The sequence below is a fragment of the Lipophrys pholis genome (genome assembly GCF_963383615.2).
Source record: "Lipophrys pholis genome assembly, chromosome: 9".
NCBI lineage: Eukaryota > Metazoa > Chordata > Actinopteri > Blenniiformes > Blenniidae > Lipophrys > Lipophrys pholis.
The window spans coordinates 6,814,611-6,833,301 of NC_137639.1; the positions used below are offsets into that span (position 1 = coordinate 6,814,611).

Genomic DNA, 18,691 nt, shown 5'->3' on the forward strand with positions numbered 1-18,691 from the left:
GTGTACTATAAATGGCACACACGTTCTCTCACGCTGATTCCGCACATTTATGTTCCGCCCGTGTGTCAAACCTAAAACAGTCTTCAGATCCAACCCCTCAATGACTTGCAGCACAGAGCTGACATTAAAAAAAGAAAAAGACCAAGAAAGAAAGCCCCGCCCCTCAGCTTCAACAGCTGATAAAGAGAAGCTCAATAAGAGGTGGACTGCTTGCAAGAAGAGAAACCTGTGAGTGAGAGCAGCATGGCCACCGAAGATGCCAATCCTTCCAAATCTAAACGCTCCTCTGACTACATCTACTACCACGGCCTGCCTCTTTCCTCAGCAGCACACAGCAAGAAGAGCTTGGAGTTTTCCCAGAACTTCTCTGTTGAAGACACTGATGTGTTTGCTGTGACTTATCCCAAGTCAGGTAGTTATTATTATTGCATCTGTTTTGTCATTTCAGATTGATTTCTGAGGTTTATTGGCTTTTATTTAAAACTTTGGTTTGGCACCTCTCAAATGTTGATAAGTGTGGAAAAGTCTTCATTCCCATCGTCAATACTTTGTAGAACTTCTTTTAGCTGCAGCTGCAAGTCTTTTGGGGTTACACATTTACATGTTCTAGTCATCCGTTGCGTCATTTCTGATGCCAGTTAATCTCTAAGGACTACTCGCTATGATTTAAAACTTTGGCTTTGCAGTTCTTCGACGGGTTTTATAGTGTTTGATGGACCAACACAACATGCCACGGAACTGTGAAGTGGAAAGAAAATGATACATGAGTGTTCAACCTGTTATGGAAATCTTGCTTTGTCTCATAAAGAATGATGTGTAATTTTGCAGTCTGTGTTCAAGGATGACCTGTGTCAGCACTGTCCAAACCTCTGTTACTTTTGGTGTCCTTCAATTGAAAACAATTTCAGTCTTTAGGAAGGCACCGTCTGCCTGCAGAGTTAGACAAACTCCTGGACAATCGTGCAGAGGTTGTACTGTGACTTTGTCTCTTCTTGCAAGAATAATGTAATAAAATTGTCTTAAACTTTCTCAAATCGCTCTTAGTCTGTTTCCTGTATTTTCTTTATCCCTGAGGTTTTCTAACTAGTAAAATTCTTCTGACAAAACCGTTCCTTACAAATGCTGATAAGTGTGGAAGAGTCTTCATCCCCCTAGTCAATACTTTGTAGAACCCCTTTTAGCTGCAGCTGCAAGTCTTTGTCTCTACCAGCTTGCACATTTAGAGACAGAAATTTTTGCCCATTCGTCTTTGCAAAACAGTTCAGGCTCGGTGAGTTTGGATGGAGAGCGTCTTGCAAGTGAAGCCAGTAGTTGACATTTGGATGAAGGTCTGCACTTTAACTTGTCAATTCTAACACATTAAGATTGTTTGCTCTAAACTTTCCATTGACACTCTGGTTGTATGTTTTGGGTCATTGTCCTGCTGGATGATGTCTTTTGCAGATTCTAACAGGTTTTCCTCCATGATTGACCTGTAAATGTCTCCATTCATGTTCCCATCAGCTCTGAGCATCCTCCCTGTCTGTTAGATTGAAAAAAGGTGGACTCTGTTGACTAATTAGGTGATTTCTGAAGGCTGGTGGAACAGATGAATGTATAACTAACCACTGTTGGAGAATTTTCGATGCTCTCTGGTGATGCACACGTTCAGAAAGATGAATGACGACGAGACAAGGACGAGATACAAAGGTTCTTTACTCAACATTTCAACACGCATGCAGGATACAGACAGAACAAGACGAGACTGATTTTGGTACCTCGGTCTCCCCCTCTTGAGCTGCTCCCCATCTAATCAGTACTTCCCCAAGGCCTGGTTTCTGCGTCAGTAAAACACTCTGAAATCGTCGTAAACCGCATGATAGACAAAACAGCACCATCTCTGGAGTCAGCGAAGTCCGCCTCTTCACTGATAGAGTGAAGACGGGATGCAATAGACCATAATATGGGTCAGAGAGCACCCGAGAGTGGGAAAAGACCAAGGCCCATCTGTGCCTTCCTTTCCACTATGTTCACGGCAGCCCCGTTTCAGGCCACCATGGACAAAACGGGATGGACGTGAGACAACGCAGGGGGACGGGATGGGCAAACGTAAACAGGTCATGATTGCCGTGGGCGCCGTGCCAGACTTTTAAACTGTCAAAAGATTTGCCACGCCGGCCACGCCGCGGATGAGAAACTTAGTAGCCCGTAGCAAAACGGGATGAACGTCATTGGCAGCACGTAACTGGCCGTAATAGAACTTGGAGTCGGTCCGTAGTGGGACGGGAGGCTTACAGGAAGTGACATAGTGCACGTTCTATAGCCGTTGTTTCATGGTTGCTTCGCGTTTTATCATGTCGCACCGCACTTCCTCACGGTTCTCACGGCGCCGTTTCATCACATTCACTCGTGGTCTGGGAGGAAGCCAGAGGGGAGTTTTGTTCAAGTCTGAGCAATCAACGACAGAACACCTTCTACAAGCTCTGCCACCGAAAAAGAAATCCAGAGGTACGTATGCACCCAGCAAAAGTCTCAGGATACAATGATTGCCTTGACTTTTGGTGGCCCTTTGAGGCATAAACCTGCTTAAAAAATGGTTCGGCGTCCACATTTCATCCGTAGAAAGCCTTGACAGAACGTGAAAAACGTGCCACGCCTTCCTCAGAATTCCCCAAAATCCCACGGCGCACTACATTTTGGGCAAACCGGGCTGCTGTGAACATAGTGGAAACGTACCCTTAGATAACACTTTTACAAGGCTGTCTCTGTATCGACAGGTCAGAGAATCTTAAGACGCTGTAAGATTTTCCATAACAACCACGACATGTGGCTCTATAACAATGTATAGATCTGACTTTGCCTGGTCCAAGCAAGCACACACAAGTCATACACAAACCTCCACAAATTGTTAAAAAATGTAAGTATGCATGCAGAAGCCTCAGTAAGCACACACAATCATGGTGTTCACTCTCAAATCAAATTACACATTTTGTTTTGCACAGACAAATCTGTATGCACGGCACGCACAAATGTAAGTATTTGCACTCCAATCTAAGTGTGTATGCACAAATGTGAACGCTTGGCCGCCACAAGCTAGTTATTCCTAAGGTAACCTTTTTCACACCTCCTGCTTGTGGCCGCCAAGCGATTGTAGCAGAATAGTCCTGTCTGGGACAAGACTATTTAAGGTGGTTTAAGTCTCTGGTTTACGCCTCCCTCTTAGCCAATCAGGGCAGTCCACCCTACTATAAAGCGGGGGGGGGGGGGGGGGGGGGGGGGGCTGGTCTCCTTGTGCGCCCTCTCTCTACAAGGCTGAGGGCACGCCCCTGTCGGTCGCTCCGCACTTCCGGAAACATCGTGACTCCGAGCTGGTTGAACCCGCATCACGTTGTGGATAGCTACTGGTAGGTTGCGCTTTTTGTCCAGTTATAGCCTCTCAAGGCACGGAGGTGACCCGTATATTAAAGCTCGCAAATGTTATAGGAAGCTACGGGTGGCTACAACGCACGTGCTTTCCCTCCCAGGTGTGGCACACCGCGTCCCTGAGGTATGTAGCCTAAATGGTGCCAGTCAGAAAATGAGGTGTTTGGCTCTCGATGTGAGCTTCCCCTGTGATCCCTGTTTACATTTAGTGGCTGCATTGGAGAGCTGCGGCTGCTACTGGGCCGGTGCACCTCGCCGCTGCTTTGCCTCCCGGCTAATTTGCCTGCCAGCTGTTCTGCCTCACTACTGCCTCACCGGACTTCCAGCCCCGCTCCTAGCCGTGTAAACTCCAGCCTCATCTCGGCTGCCGGGCCGGCCACGGCTGGGCCGGGTTCTGCCCGTTCTGGTTTTAACCTTTGGTGTCAAACCACTGCCTTTTAAGTTGAGCTTCTGCCTCCTTTTAAAACGTGTACGCAGTGGGGTTACACTGTTTTCGGATTATGTCGTTGTGGTTGACTTTCTGTTATGTTTATTGTTTAGTGTTTGTGTAGATAATCTCATTTTGTTTAGTTAAAATATCATTTCCTTTGTACTTGTTTTATAATATTATAGGTGGCTGTTTGTCACCTATCATATGGTCTTTGCTTTTCATTTCTTTCCTTTTCCTGTGTTGAGTGTTCCCTATTCATTATATCCCTCCATTTCAGACGCTGAGCCCCTACGGTGGTGGACTAGAGTGCATGGTGGTGGTACCCCTCTTCTTGTTTGTGCTGTGCGAGTCCCGGGCCTACTTTTGGTTTCTTCCCGTCACATGAGTGTGTGTGTGTGTGTGTGTGGCTAGTGTTCACCCGGTGACCTCCCCCTGGGATCCACTCACCCCCGTCGATACACACTGCCCCGAGGTAAGCCGGCTCTGATCTGGAACACCTCCCCCTTTATTTTACGAGTGTTTTTATGGGTGATGTTGTAATTTGTTAATAAAAAGATATTGTTGTGTCAAGGAACCACGTCTCTTGCCTCTTGGTATAACGGACCTGTGTGCCTCTGAAGTAGTGACCAGAAGTTGAACAATTCCCGGGGTGAAATTCCCCGGGTGGTGTTGTCAGCAACTTGCTGAGTCTTTTGGAACAAGTTTCCACTCGGCTCTAAGCTCCCCCCACAATCTTGGTGATCTAGCCCCCAATTCCACCACACTTGGCGTTGTCGGCAGGATTTACTACCAGGCAAAGACGTGTGTTCCTTGTTGTTCGTTTTTTGTTTGTTGTTGTTTTTTCCCCTAACCTGCTAACTGTTTTTTTTTTTTTTTGAGCGGGTTGTTGCTTTGTATACATCGAGGCTTATCTTTTTTTATCATTTTAAGGCAAAGCAGCGGCGATGGTCCTTTACTTGTAGCCAGCCTTGGGAGGGTAAATTTGTATTTTTCATCGTTCTGCTGCTAGCTTGGCTAGTTAGTCAGTGTCTCCTCAGCAGTGAAAATCTTAGCTATGGCTGAAGAGTTGCAGCAATTGAGGGATTTGGTTGCACAGTTAAGGGCAGATAATGATAAACTGCGCCAGGAACAGGATGCCGCCACGCCAGGCCCCAGTACCATGCCTTCTGCCACTGGGCCATCCATCGCTCTTTCCCCTGCTAGTGCTCCTTTGACCGAGAGACTGGTGTTCGTTCCAAGAGATAGGAAATGTCCTATGTTTAGGGGAAGGTCAGGCATAGGATTGACTGAGTGGATTGAGGAAGTGCAGGCTTGCATGAGGGCACGTCACTTATCTGTAGCTGATCAGGCATTTTTTCTGTTCGACCACTTGGAGGGGGAAGCACGTGAGGAGATTAAATATCGCTCCAGTGCAGAGAGAGCAGACCCATCAACGATCATTGTAGTGTTACAGGAACTATATGGGTGCTCGGAGTCCTATGTAGCTTTACAGGAGGCCTTCTTTTCCAGACGACAGCAAGAAGGGGAAACTTTACCAGAGTTCTCCCTGGCCTTAATGAGCCTTATGGCGAGGGTAAAGGAGCGTGCACCTAGCAGCATGCAAAATGCGGAAGTTCTATTGTGTGACCAGTTTGTGGAGTATGTTACGGATGGTGCCCTCCGCCGCGAATTGAAACAGTTTGTTCGTGGACAGCCAACTGCTTCTTTGCTGGAGGTCAGGAGCGAAGCAATCAGATGGGAGCGTGAGGGTTTGCCAGCCGGCATGAGGGGACGTAGTCATTCTGTTCCCTCAGCATTTGGTCTCCAGTATGGAGTTCAGAGCAGTTCTCAGGGAGTAATACATTCACCCCCGGTGTCTGAGTTGAGGGAGGTGAGGGAAATGCTAAAGCACCAGCAGGAGCAGCTAAACACCCTCACCCAGAGTCTGGCCCGTATACACAGCTCTCAGGAGCGTGGTCCTCCTTTTCGTAACGGCCCCATTATATGTAGACGCTGCCAGCAGCCAGGTCACTTTGCAAGGGAGTGCGATGGGGTACGTGCCCCTTCTCGCCCTCGGGCCACTTTGCCTGTCCCCCAACAACCGGGTAGACAGTCGGAGTGCTCTCAGGCGTCGGAAAACTAGCACCTGCCGGACTGCAGAGTCACAGTTCGGTGGGGGTATCCACTGGCTCCCGAGGCGTTGTTAGTGATCTGGAAGAGGCATCGAAGTTGGTGTCAGCTTGTCCACATGTGACCGTGACGTTAGGTGGGGTGGGGGTTCCTTGCCTTGTAGATACTGGGTCTATGGTGTCTACAGTTACTGAAACCTTCTTCTTCCAGCATTTTGAGCCGTGGGGTCAGGAGAGACTCCAGTCTTGTCACTGGCTGCAGCTCCGGGCAGCTAATGGGTTAGCCATTCCCTACATAGGCTATTTGGAGCTGGATGTTGAGCTTTGTGGTAAGTTGATGCCAGGGTGTGGAGTGCTAGTGGTTAAAGACCCCCATGGGAAGAAGTATCCTCCGGTCCCGGGTGTTTTAGGAATGAATGTGATCCACAAATGCTATGGGGAGCTTTTTGGCCAGCATGGCCTAAATTTGTTTGAGGCATCTGAAGTGTCGGGCGCCCCAGAATCTGTCTTACAGGCATTGCAAAAGTGCCATTGGGCTGGTGCAGAAACCCCTCGAGTTAGCAGCGGCAAGGTAAAGCTTCGAGGCAGGAAGGCTTGTCGCATCCCGGGAGGTGTAATGAAAATTGTGGCAGCCACCTGTCCAGAGAAGTATTCTGCCAGCACGGTGTTGTTTGAACCCCTGGACTCTGGCTTACCCGCTGGACTTCTTGCTTCCCCTGCCCTGGTCCAGGTGATTGGGGGCACAGCCTACATCCCAATAGTTAATGTTGGTTCAACTGACGTGTTGCTCTATCCCCGTACCACCATGGGCACTTTGGATGAGGTTCATGTGGTTAGCCTGCCAGCAGGAGTCGTCGAGGTGCCATCAGGTGTGGTTACGACAGCATCCCACTCTGTGTCCCCTGCTGTGCCAGACCACGTCGAAGCCATCAACCTGTCCTCATTGCCTGTAAATGAGCAGTCGCACGTACGGTCTCTACTTAGAAAATACACATCCGTCTTTTCTGCTCATGATGGAGATTTGGGTTGCACAAATTTAATTTCTCATGACATCCCTCTTCTAGATGAGGTCCCAGTCCGGCAACGCTACAGGCGTATTCCCCCAGTAGAATACGAAGTTGTAAAGGAGCATATCAACCAACTGCTTGAGACTCAGGTAATCCAGGAGAGTAGCAGCCCATATGCCTCCCCCATCGTGCTGGTCAGGAAAAAGGATGGTGGTGTACGCATGTTTGTGGACTACAGGCAACTTAACAGTAAGACGAGGAAAGACTCTTTTCCTCTCCCTCGAATAGAAGAGTCTCTGGATGCGCTGACAGGGGCACGGTGGTTTTCCACCATGGACCTGACTAGTGGGTATAACCAGGTTCCAGTCGCCGAGGCAGACAGACCCAAAACTGCATTCTGTACACCCTTTGGCTTGTTTGAGTGGAATCGCATGCCTTTCGGCCTCTGTAATGCCCCCAGTACCTTCCAGCGACTGATGCAACGGATGTTCGGCGATCAGCAATGCCAATCCCTGCTCCTCTATCTCGATGACATTGTGGTCTTTTCCTCCACAGTTGAGCAACATCTGGAGAGATTGGAGGTGGTGTTGAAGTGACTCCAGCAGCAGGGCCTCAAGGCAAAGCTGACTAAATGTGCATTTTTCCAGCAGGAGGTACGCTACCTGGGCCATGTGATCTCTGCTGGGGGTGTCGCAACGGACCCAACCAAGGTAGAAATGGTGGCTAACTGGCAGCCCCCTACTACCACTTCTGGGTTGCGGTCCTTTCTTGGGTTTGCCAGTTACTACAGGCGGTTCGTGGAGGGTTTTGCAAAGTTAGCGGCTCCTCTTCATAAATTGGTAGCCGAGCTGGAAGGCTCCAAAGTAAAGAGAGGTAAACCGACTACCAGTGACAGCTGGACGGAGGAGTGCCACCGCAGCTTCGAGACCCTGAAGAACAAACTCACCACTGCACCGGTGCTGGCATATGCTGACTTTTCCTTGCCCTTCATGCTGGAAGTCGATGCTAGCCATGGTGGCTTAGGGGCTGTGTTATCACAGGAACAAGAGGGTAGGGTTAGGCCAATCGCTTATGCAAGTCGGGGGTTGAGGCCCACAGAGCGCAACATGTCGAACTATAGCTCGATGAAACTGGAGTTCTTGGCACTAAAGTGGGCAATGACTGAAAAGTTTAGGGAGTATCTGCTGGGCCACAAGTGCGTAGTGTACACGGACAACAATCCACTGAGTCACTTGTCTTCTGCCAAACTTGGTGCCACAGAACAACGTTGGGTGGCCCAACTAGCGTCTTTTGATTTTGAAATAAAGTACCGCTCGGGCAGAAGCAACAAAAATGCTGACGCACTATCCCGTCAGCACCAACCCAGAGTATTGGATCTGGGGGCTATGCTCCCTGGTACATCTCTTCCTAAGCCCCTGCAGCAAGCTCTGGAGCTGGGAGGGGCAGAGGTAAATCAAGCTGTTATTATGGCCTTGCCTCAATATACCCCGTCTAACATCTGTGCTTTACAACAGGCTGACCCTGCTAAGCAAATTTTGGTGTACTGGCAACGGAAGCAGTGTCCTGACCCTGAGCAGCGGAAGCGGATGTCGCAACCCGCATTGACATTGTTGCGACAGTGGGACAGGCTGGTTGAGCGGAACGGTATCTTGTACCGCCAGATCTTCCGCCCTGATGGAGCTGAAGCGGTTTTCCAAGTGGTGTTACCTGCCGTTTTAAAAGATCAGGTGCTGAATCAGGTTCACCAGCAGCATGGCCATCAAGGTGTAGAGAGGACACTGGAGCTACTACGGGCTCGGTGTTATTAGCCAGGTATGGCCTCAGAGGTGGCACAGTGGATTCAGGCCTGTGACAGATGCCAGGTGGCAAAGGATACTCAGCCGGGTGCCCATAGTTTTATGGGGTATTTACTAGCTTCCCGGCCAAATGAGATTCTGGCCATCGATTATACCATCTTAGAACCTTCCCGAAATGGTCTGGAGAATGTCCTTGTTATGACGGACGTGTTCAGCAAGTACACCCTGGCGGTTCCCACTCGTGACCAACAAGCCTCCACCGTGGCTCAGGTCCTGGTTGGAGAGTGGTTCTCAAAGTTTGGGGTCCCTGCTCGCCTGCATTCAGACCAGGGCCGCAACTTTGAGAGCTCCCTCATTAAACAGCTTTGTGGCCTGTATGGCATTGAGAAGTCTCGGACAACCCCGTATCATCCAGCTGGCAATGGCCAATGCGAGCGCTTTAACCGGACTCTCCACAACTTACTGCGTACCTTGCCGGTGTCTCGAAAAAGAGATTGGAACTCCTGCCTGCCTCAGGTACTCTACTCTTACAACTCTACTCCCCATCAGGCCACTGGTGAGTCTCCATTCTTTCTGATGTTCGGACAAGAACCCAGACTACCAGTTGACTTTTTGTTGGGTCGGGTTCAGGACCCTGTTGGTGGTGATGTCCACGAGTGGATTCTGGAGCACCAGACCCGCTTGCAGATAACCTTTGAAGGCGCCAGAGAGCGGTTGAGAGTCGCGGCAGAGCGCCGAAAACACAATTATGATAAGCATGTTCGTGATGCACCACTGAAAGAGGGCCAGTTAGTGTGGCTGCGGGACCTCAATGCCCGAGGGCGGCATAAAATCAGGGACCTCTATGGCCCGGTGGTATACAGAGTCTTAAGAGCCCCAAGAGAAGGAGGGTCAGTATACACGATTGTACCGGTGCATGATCAGGGGAGGGCTAGGCAAGTAAATCGAACACTTTTGAAGGCCGTGGTTGGCGCAGGCTCCCCAGAAAGTGTCTCTTCCCCTCATCCACCTCCACCCGAGTGTCACTCGGAGGATGAGATGTCAGATGACCTAGTCCTGAGACAGGCAGTTCCTGTGGTGACCCCCACCGGCATACTTACAGTAGCCCCAACACCTCAGCTATCGCCTCGGCAGTCTGACTGGAACTGCATTGTGCCAGGTTCTTCAGTGACTCTCTCCACAGCTGCAGCAGACCAGCCATCCATCTCATTGCCTGCCCCACCAACTGCCTACCCAACCACCACTGAGGCAGCAGTGCGGCGAACGGCACGGCCTACTGCTGGTCGGCATTCAAATGTTCACCATCTCCCCAGGTCGGTGGGGGGAGTGGCCCCAGGTAGTGTAAATGCTCCTGCTCCGGTGTCTAATACCATTACCGCTATTTTCCGCCCTTGGAACTAACTCTGTAAGCAGGGGCCTGTTTTGTTCATCGTCGGGGCGACGATGCAAGACGTGGGGATAGATTGTAGCAGAATAGTCCTGTCTGGGACAAGACTATTTAAGGTGGTTTAAGTCTCTGGTTTACGCCTCCCTCTAAGCCAATCAGGGCAGTCCACCCTACTATAAAGCGGGGGAGCTGGTCTCCTTGTGCGCCCTCTCTCTCCATGGCTGAGGGCACGCCCCTGTCGGTCGCTCCGCTCCGCACTTCCGGAAACATCGTGACTCCGAGCTGGTTGAACCCGCATCACGTTGTGGATAGCTACTGGTAGGTTGCGCTTTTTGTCCAGTTATAGCCTCTCAAGGCACGGAGGTGACCCGTATATTAAAGCTCGCAAATGTTATAGGAAGCTACGGGTGGCTACAACGCACGTGCTTTCCCTCCCAGGTGTGGCACACCGCGTCCCTGAGGTATGTAGCCTAAATGGTGCCAGTCAGTAAATGAGGTGTTTGGCTCTCGATGTGAGCTTCCCCTGTGATCCCTGTTTACATTTAGTGGCTGCATTGGAGAGCTGCGGCTGCTACTGGGCCGGTGCACCTCGCCGCTGCTTTGCCTCCCGGCTAATTTGCCTGCCAGCTGTTCTGCCTCACTACTGCCTCACCGGACTTCCAGCCCCGCTCCTAGCCGTGTAAACTCCAGCCTCATCTCGGCTGCCGGGCCGGCCACGGCTGGGCCGGGTTCTGCCCGTTCTGGTTTTAACCTTTGGTGTCAAACCACTGCCTTTTAAGTTGAGCTTCTGCCTCCTTTTAAAACGTGTACGCAGTGGGGTTACACTGTTTTCGGATTATGTCGTTGTGGTTGACTTTCTGTTATGTTTATTGTTTAGTGTTTGTGTAGATAATCTCATTTTGTTTAGTTAAAATATCATTTCCTTTGTACTTGTTTTATAATATTATAGGTGGCTGTTTGTCACCTATCATATGGTCTTTGCTTTTCATTTCTTTCCTTTTCCTGTGTTGAGTGTTCCCTATTCATTATATCCCTCCATTTCAGACGCTGAGCCCCTACGGTGGTGGATTAGAGTCCGTGGTGGTGGTACCCCTCTTCTTGTTTGTGCTGTGCGAGTCCCGGGCCTACTTTTGGTTTCTTCCCGTCACATGAGTGTGTGTGTGTGAGAGTGTGTGTGTGTGTGGCTAGCGTTCACCCGGTGACCTCCCCCTGGGATCCACTCACCCCCGTCGATACACACTGCCCCGAGGTAAGCCGGCTCTGATCTGGAACACCTCCCCCTTTATTTTACGAGTGTTTTTATGGGTGATGTTGTAATTTGTTAATAAAAAGATATTGTTGTGTCAAGGAACCACGTCTCTTGCCTCTTGGTATAACGGACCTGTGTGCCTCTGAAGTAGTGACCAGAAGTTGAACAATTCCCGGGGTGAAATTCCCCGGGTGGTGTTGTCAGCAACTTGCTGAGTCTTTTGGAACAAGTTTCCACTCGGCTCTAAGCTCCCCCCACAATCTTGGTGATCTAGCCCCCAATTCCGCCACACTTTCATAGCAACGTCGCTTTTTGATCCTTTGAGGTCGGATCTTACTATCATTATGAAGCAGAATTAACCAAGTGTTGAATTGTTTTCCCACTGATATGGTACGTGAGTTGCGATCAGGCTGTGGTGAGACGATTTACGCTACAGATGATGTGTTGTTGCGATAGTAATCCTGCTCCTGGTGTGATTGTATGAGGCCGACCCTCTGTAGTCCCACTAATTCCTGGTTTGAAACACGAGCTGCGCTCTTCATTCTCGCAGGTACAATCTGGATGCAGGAGATCCTCCCACTGCTGCTGAATGGGGGGGATCTGACTCCGATCCAGACCATCCCCAACTGGGATCGGGTCCCTTGGTTGCATACGAAAAGACTGGAAGAAATTGTGGATCAGTTGACGTCTCCACGAGCCTTCGTCACACATTTTCCCTACAATCTCATGTCTCCTTCTTTCCACACCTCAAAGGCCAAGGTGAAAGACTTTGTGACATTTGTCTGGATATTTGTTCATTCAAGACACATTACACCCATTATTTTCTGCTTTTTGTCTCCTGTGTTTGTGTGCGTAGGCAATCTATGTCATGAGGGACCCTCGGGACGTTGTGGTGTCTTCGTACTACTTCCACCAAATGGCCCAATTTCTTGAGGAACCGGGAACGTTTGATGAATTCATGGGCAAATTTCTGGAGGGCAAAGGTCAGAACAGTTAAAATAACATTGTTAAACAAACTTTCCAAGAACGTTCTGGACTGTTGATTGTCCTCTTCTGTATTTCTTTTATGTAGTAGTGTTTGGAAAGTGGACGGATCATGTGAAGAGCTGGATGCACACAGAGCTGGGAGACAGAGTAATGCACATCACTTATGAAGAAATGGTTCAGGTGAAGATACTTTGGAAGTTATGAAATAAGCAACAGTAACAGGATGGCTTTGGTCTTTCTGATTGTAAATGTTCCCACACAAACACTAGTTTTACATGAGAGAAAGACTCGGAGTTGTTCTGTGTCAAACCAACATTATTCGACAAGGATTTTCTAAATATATTCAACTGCCAGGAAATCTTAAAGAGACTGATGATTTGAAGCAGTTGAGTTTGCATGTTTATTACATGTCACCGGGAGTTATATTGACCTTATTCGGCAAGAAAAACTAGGACGCCGCCATACTGCATCAATTTGTCTTACAACGTCCGGTTGGTTATGACTACTGCAGTGTTGTCATTGCTCGTAGTAGCAGCTCGTTCTGTACGGTGAACAGGATTGACAATCTATCTCCTAATTAAGAGTTTTCTACATCGCTCATGTGGATCGATGCTCTGTGGCTTGACAGCTGGCTGTGTGGATCGGTGCACAGCTGTTTGCTCTGCTTCACCCGCTCCGAGTGGTTAGCATGGTGGCTAGCACTAGCTGACCGGCCGGGACTCGTCTCTAGATGACAACACGGCCCACCTTTCCACTGCGTAGATACTGGGACACCTCAGTACTCTTAAAATTGATCATTGAGCAGCTAATGAAATGACGAAGACGTTAGCACAGTACACTTTCTATGTCGTCCCCTCAGGTCAAAATGAAGGAAGGATGAGGCAACATGATGCCGGTTTTCATGTGTTCCCGCTTTAATATCCTGGTAGAAGCGTTTATGGTAGTTTTATAGACAAGATAAGAAAACCTGGGCTGTCGTCCACCACAATGTTATTTTCAGTAACCGGAAATGCTCCGACAAAATACGGAAGAACGCATGCAGTGATTAGGTGGAGGATTTGATATTGATGACAAACAATGTAACCAAATGAAAGACTTGTTCCAATATTCCTCTTCCAGGACCTGCCTGCAGCTCTCAGGCGCATGTCAGATTTCCTGGGCTGTAATCTGGACGATGAAACCATTCAGAAGATCGCAGATTATTGCTCTTTCCGCACCATGAAGGAAAACAAAATGTCCAACTTCAGCCTCGTTCCCAAGGTTGTCATGGATAATGACAAATCTCCATTTCTTCGAAAAGGTATTTGATGTTCAAATTGGACTGACGTGGCGGCAAACCGCCTCTCCACTGGTATCATAACGATGTCTGACTCTACTTGTCATGTGTTGTTGACCTGACAGATTTCTTGTGTTCACATGTTTTTGTGCCAGGTCAATCTGGAGACTGGAGAAAACACTTCAGCTCAGAGCAGCTGGCCCGATTCACATCTGTGATTCACAAAGAGCTGGAGGCTGAGAGCTGCTCTCTGCCGTGGAGCCTGGACACAATGGAGGGGACGGATATTGAACATGAAGACCCGGAGTCGCCTTAGAAGCAGAAGGTGTTGCTGATTGGTCCAAAGCCTTCAGAGTGTGGCTTCATCGCGATTCACTATTAATCAAATAAAATGTGTTTCAGCAGCTGTTTATCATCATTTAGTCTCACTGGCATCCTGGTGAAGAACAAGTACAAAATGTTAGTGGATATTTCAATCCCCCTGCAGGTTGAGATTGAAGTAGTTGCTGTTTTAACATGGAGTTCTACGGGGCTCTGTACTGGGACCTATACTTTTCACATTACACATGCTTCCTGTTGGGAATATTATTAATTTCTGCTATTCAGATGATACACAAATCTAGTTCTTTATGAAACCAAATGATATTGTCAACTTCTCAAACTAGAAGCTTGTCTAAAGACATAAAGTCCTGGATGAGCGGTAAAGTTTCTGCTTCTGAACTCTGATAAAACAAAAGTAGTTATATTTGGCCCAAAACATCTGAGAGAGAAATGAGGTAAATGTAAAGTAACTCCAGATAGTATTACTTTGACCCCCAGGAACCACTATGAGGAACCTGGAAGTTACTTTAAACCATAGGTGCTTCTGAATAGTCCCTCCTTTATCTTTTCTTATCCACTTTTATTTAGGAGGCTAAAAGGAGACCAGTGAGGAAGTTCTGCTCGACATGTTTCTGCTGTAGTAAAGTAAAACTGAGTCATCACAGTGCCGTTTATGTTGTCCGATGAACAAATATCATAGAATCTCACAAAGTCACGCAATAACAAGTCAGCAATTTTCTGGCTTTGGATGCGTCAACAGTGTTGCTTCTCGCCTGGTGGATGTGTTTTAATTATTCATATCTTCAGAGGACACCTGCTACTCTATGGTAAAGTAAGCTGTGCTGCAGTTTCTATGTGTATGATTGGTTAGATGCTGCAAACTCCTCCCCTTTGACGAGAACGCGCACTGATCCTGAAGGGAAAACTCTCGCTTGAACTTGCTTCGTGTTGAAGGCCCCTGCATACTCCCATGACAGCAAAAACAAAAGTTTGGCTATGACGTCTCCCAGCTGCAGAAACAAAATGGTTGTTCGGCAGGAGAGTTCATACTTCAAGAAGAAGCTGTCGAACTCGCAGGACACGCCCCCTCACCACAGCCACACAACTGGAAAGCAGCGTTTTAACTTTTCAACTGCACAGCTCATTTCTCGCTTCATTGGGAGCAACCATACAGACCTCCAATGCTCAGGGAGAGCATGGGGGCTGGGGGGGGGGGGGGGGAGGGGGTAGAGGGTCTTGCTCAGGGAGCCCCAGGTGATATTTTTAGGATTGTGGAAACCGGAAAGCCAGGACAAAACCTCCGCACACACGGGGAGAACATGCAAACTCCCCACAGAAAGGCCCCGGGCCATACAGTATTTGAACCCACAACGCTGTGAGGCGAGGGCGCTAACCACTGCGCTACCGTGCAGGAGCTGACAGCCCTGAGTGATGCGTTCAGGGGCCTCACATAACGCCGACCTTGATGTCAGCAAAGACATTTTAACACTTGTTTACAGATCACTCATTGAATCCACTCTCATCTACAACATTTCATCCTGCTTCTATTTCCTCACTACAACCAGCAAAACAAACCTCTCCTGCATAATAAATCAGTCCAGTAAAATAACCAGAATACCCCACGTACCTCTGACTGAAAGCAAACTGAGGACCCCCCCCCCACACACACACACACACACACCACACTATCTATCTATCTATCTATCTATCTATCTATCTATCTATCTATCTATCTATCTATCTATCTGTCTATATGTTAACTAGGTGTGGGGCTCATACGTTTAACGGAACTTTTCAAATGCAGGGGTGTCAATCATTTTAGTTCAGGGGCCACATACAGCCTGATTTCATCTTGAGTGGCCGTAATAACCTTTAGATTTAAACTTTTGTTTGATGTGGTGCAGAGTATACGTGATGAAAATGTCTACATTTTCAAAAAAACAAACAATTACTATAGAAAATGACTACAATCTCAACATAAAGCCAATAATGATACCGATACAAACAAACACACACAAACACAGGAGACATGATTCAGAAGATAATGGGTGTAATGCAGGGGAGGGCAAACTACGGCCCAGGGGCCACATCCAGCCCACTGGTCTTTTTAATCTGGCCCGCCGAAAATTGGTGCAGAATTGCCCAAATCATATCATCCTGATTATGACGGCATTCATCAGACCTTGTCCTGTAATGCCCGACGCTCTGCCAGGGGGCGCATTAGGCGCGTGAGCCGAACACAGCTTCTGGATATTGGATTTTGCTACGGCGATGTTTGTATTACTTTTTTATTTTAAATATCCTTCCATAATCATGATTATATATTTTTTTGTTTATTATATATTATACTTCCTTATATTATTTAAAATACTACATATAATTTATTTATACCTTTTCAACAGATAGTCTTAATATAATGGGTGGGATTTAATTGTGTTGTAATCACTTCTTTCGGATATGCAACCTGATTATGCAGTTCTGCTGTACTTATTAAGTTTGATTAGTGAAATAACTTTGGTTGATTAACATGCGCTGTTGATTTTATTATTTGAATCTTTGCATGTTCAAAATAAAAAATGAAATGAAATGAAACAAAGCAACCCACAGATCTTAGATGAGTGATGAACACCTCAGATCTGTTCTGAGAACTGCCACAACAAAACTGCCAGCAGACTTTGAGGTACTGGAAAAAAAAAAAAAAGGGTGATCAATAACACTGTTCCCACTAAAAGGGAATGTAGGTATTAACACCTTTATGCTTTTTTCATGTTTATGTTTGATATGTATGCATCTGATGCTGGCACGGCCCATCTGTCAAATTTTAAGTCAGTGTGGCACCTGAGCCAAAGAGTTTGCTGAACCTGATGTAATTTGTCTTGAATGAACAAATATCCAGACAAATGTCACAAAGTCTTTCACCTTGGCCTTTGAGGTGTGGAAAGAAGGAGGCATGAGATTGTAGGGAAAATGAGTGACGAAGGCTCGTGGAGACGTCAACTGATCCACAACCAAAGTCTTTTCTCTTCCAACCAAGGGACCCGATCCCAGTTGGGGATGGTCTGGATCGGGGTCAGATCCCCCCCATTCAGCAGCAGTGGGAAGATCTCCTGCATCCAGACTGTACCTGCAAGAATGAAGAGAAGTACACACTCAACTATTCCACCGAAGCAGTTTAGTTAGCATATTGGAGAAATCAGAATCTCAAGACCAGGACAAAGAGGTAATTAGATTTCACACACACACACACACACACACACACACACACACACACACACACACACACACACACACACACACACACACACACACACACACACACACACACACACACACACACACACACACACACACACACACACAGGGAGAGAGGGCAGGTGAATTACTGCAAAAAACACAAACACTGAGGGTTTTATCTCTGTTTATAAAATATTTTCTGATTGTGATCCTGAGGAGAGGAGATTTTTCTCCGAGGGAGGACGTTGCTCAGCCATGAAGCGCAGCAGGGCGGAGATACGTGATGCACCTGAACGCATCACCCATGTATTATCGACATGAAGCTAGTTTCCCCCTAAAAATCCACAAAATGGGCGTCGTTGTTTAAGTCGCTGGGTTCAAAGCGTGTGAAAAAAAGTAGCAGCTTATAGTCTGGAAATTACAGAAAGATCCGGTACATGCAGTATGCTAGAAAAAAGTCCCAGTACGCTGAGGGGTAAAATTTAAAAGTGCAGGTACTGCATACTGGTTCATACTGGCTTTATCTAATCTATTCTCCTTTTTAGGTTGTTTTTAATCCCTTCAACTCACATTTGGAATTATAATTGACTTTAAAATTGCCCCTTGAAATTAATGGCAGTTTGATTTTTGAAGTGATGCAGTGAAGCACTTCCTCCCCTCATGTAGAACCTCATAATTTCTCTGTTGGGTGCATGGAGCTCCTCCATTCATGTAGAACTCTATTAATTCTATGTTGGATGCGTAGAGTGAGTCCACTGTTTGCGAAGGTACATAGAACAGTGTGATGTGTGGGGTTCTCTGACGAGAGGATGTTATATTTGTACGTGATTTGGGACGCTAAATACCAAAAGTACAAAAAGTTGACCCAATAGAAAGGATGAGCGTGTGTAAGAGTTTTTAAAGTATTTCATACTCCTAATTGCTTGACATAAAGATTCTGAATTGTTGCTTTAATGTATTTATTTTATTTCTCTGGAAAGCTTTAATGTATAGCTTTTATCTAAATGTAACTGTGAATTACCTTGTGTTTGAATGGTGCTCTCTCAATTCATTTTCTTTGCCTTGTAATATTGTGACTCTTTATAGTAATGAATGAGTGTTGACTCACATCGTTTTGCAGTATGTGTAAATCTGTTCATGGTGCTAAAACAACAGCTAAATAAAGTTATTAGCTGTTAGAAGAAAAACATGTTGCTTTATGTAATGTTTAGATGAAGAAATACTCAAGCAGAGGGACTAAAATTAAACTGAGGGAGCAAAGCGTGCAGGTTACTGACAGGTTTTAAGATATAATCCTGCTAACTAATACTAGTTTTATGGAACTCCTGGCCAGATGATCTCAGACAGGCAAACTCACTGTTCTGTTTTAAGTCTCAGCTTAAAAGTCATTTTTATCCCTGGACTGATGTTCTCTCTCTCTCTCCTTTTTTTTTTTTTTTTTTAATTTCTTATCTTTATTTTAATTGTAATTTCTTTATTGCATTGTTGTAAATT

General features: G+C 47.0%; 1 protein-coding gene across 1 annotated transcript; it reads left to right on the top strand.

Moving 5' to 3' along the window:
- Nucleotides 1–243: 243 nt before the first annotated feature.
- On the top strand, nucleotides 244–14,045 carry LOC308115092 (sulfotransferase 2B1-like; the record flags this gene model as incomplete). Its single annotated transcript, XM_080472441.1, has 6 exons — nucleotides 244–412; nucleotides 11,930–12,138; nucleotides 12,236–12,362; nucleotides 12,452–12,546; nucleotides 13,486–13,666; nucleotides 13,798–14,045. 6 exons carry the CDS (start codon nucleotides 244–246, stop codon nucleotides 13,956–13,958), a joined length of 942 nt encoding a protein of 313 aa, XP_080328567.1. The 3' UTR covers nucleotides 13,959–14,045.
- Nucleotides 14,046–18,691: the final 4,646 nt, after the last annotated feature.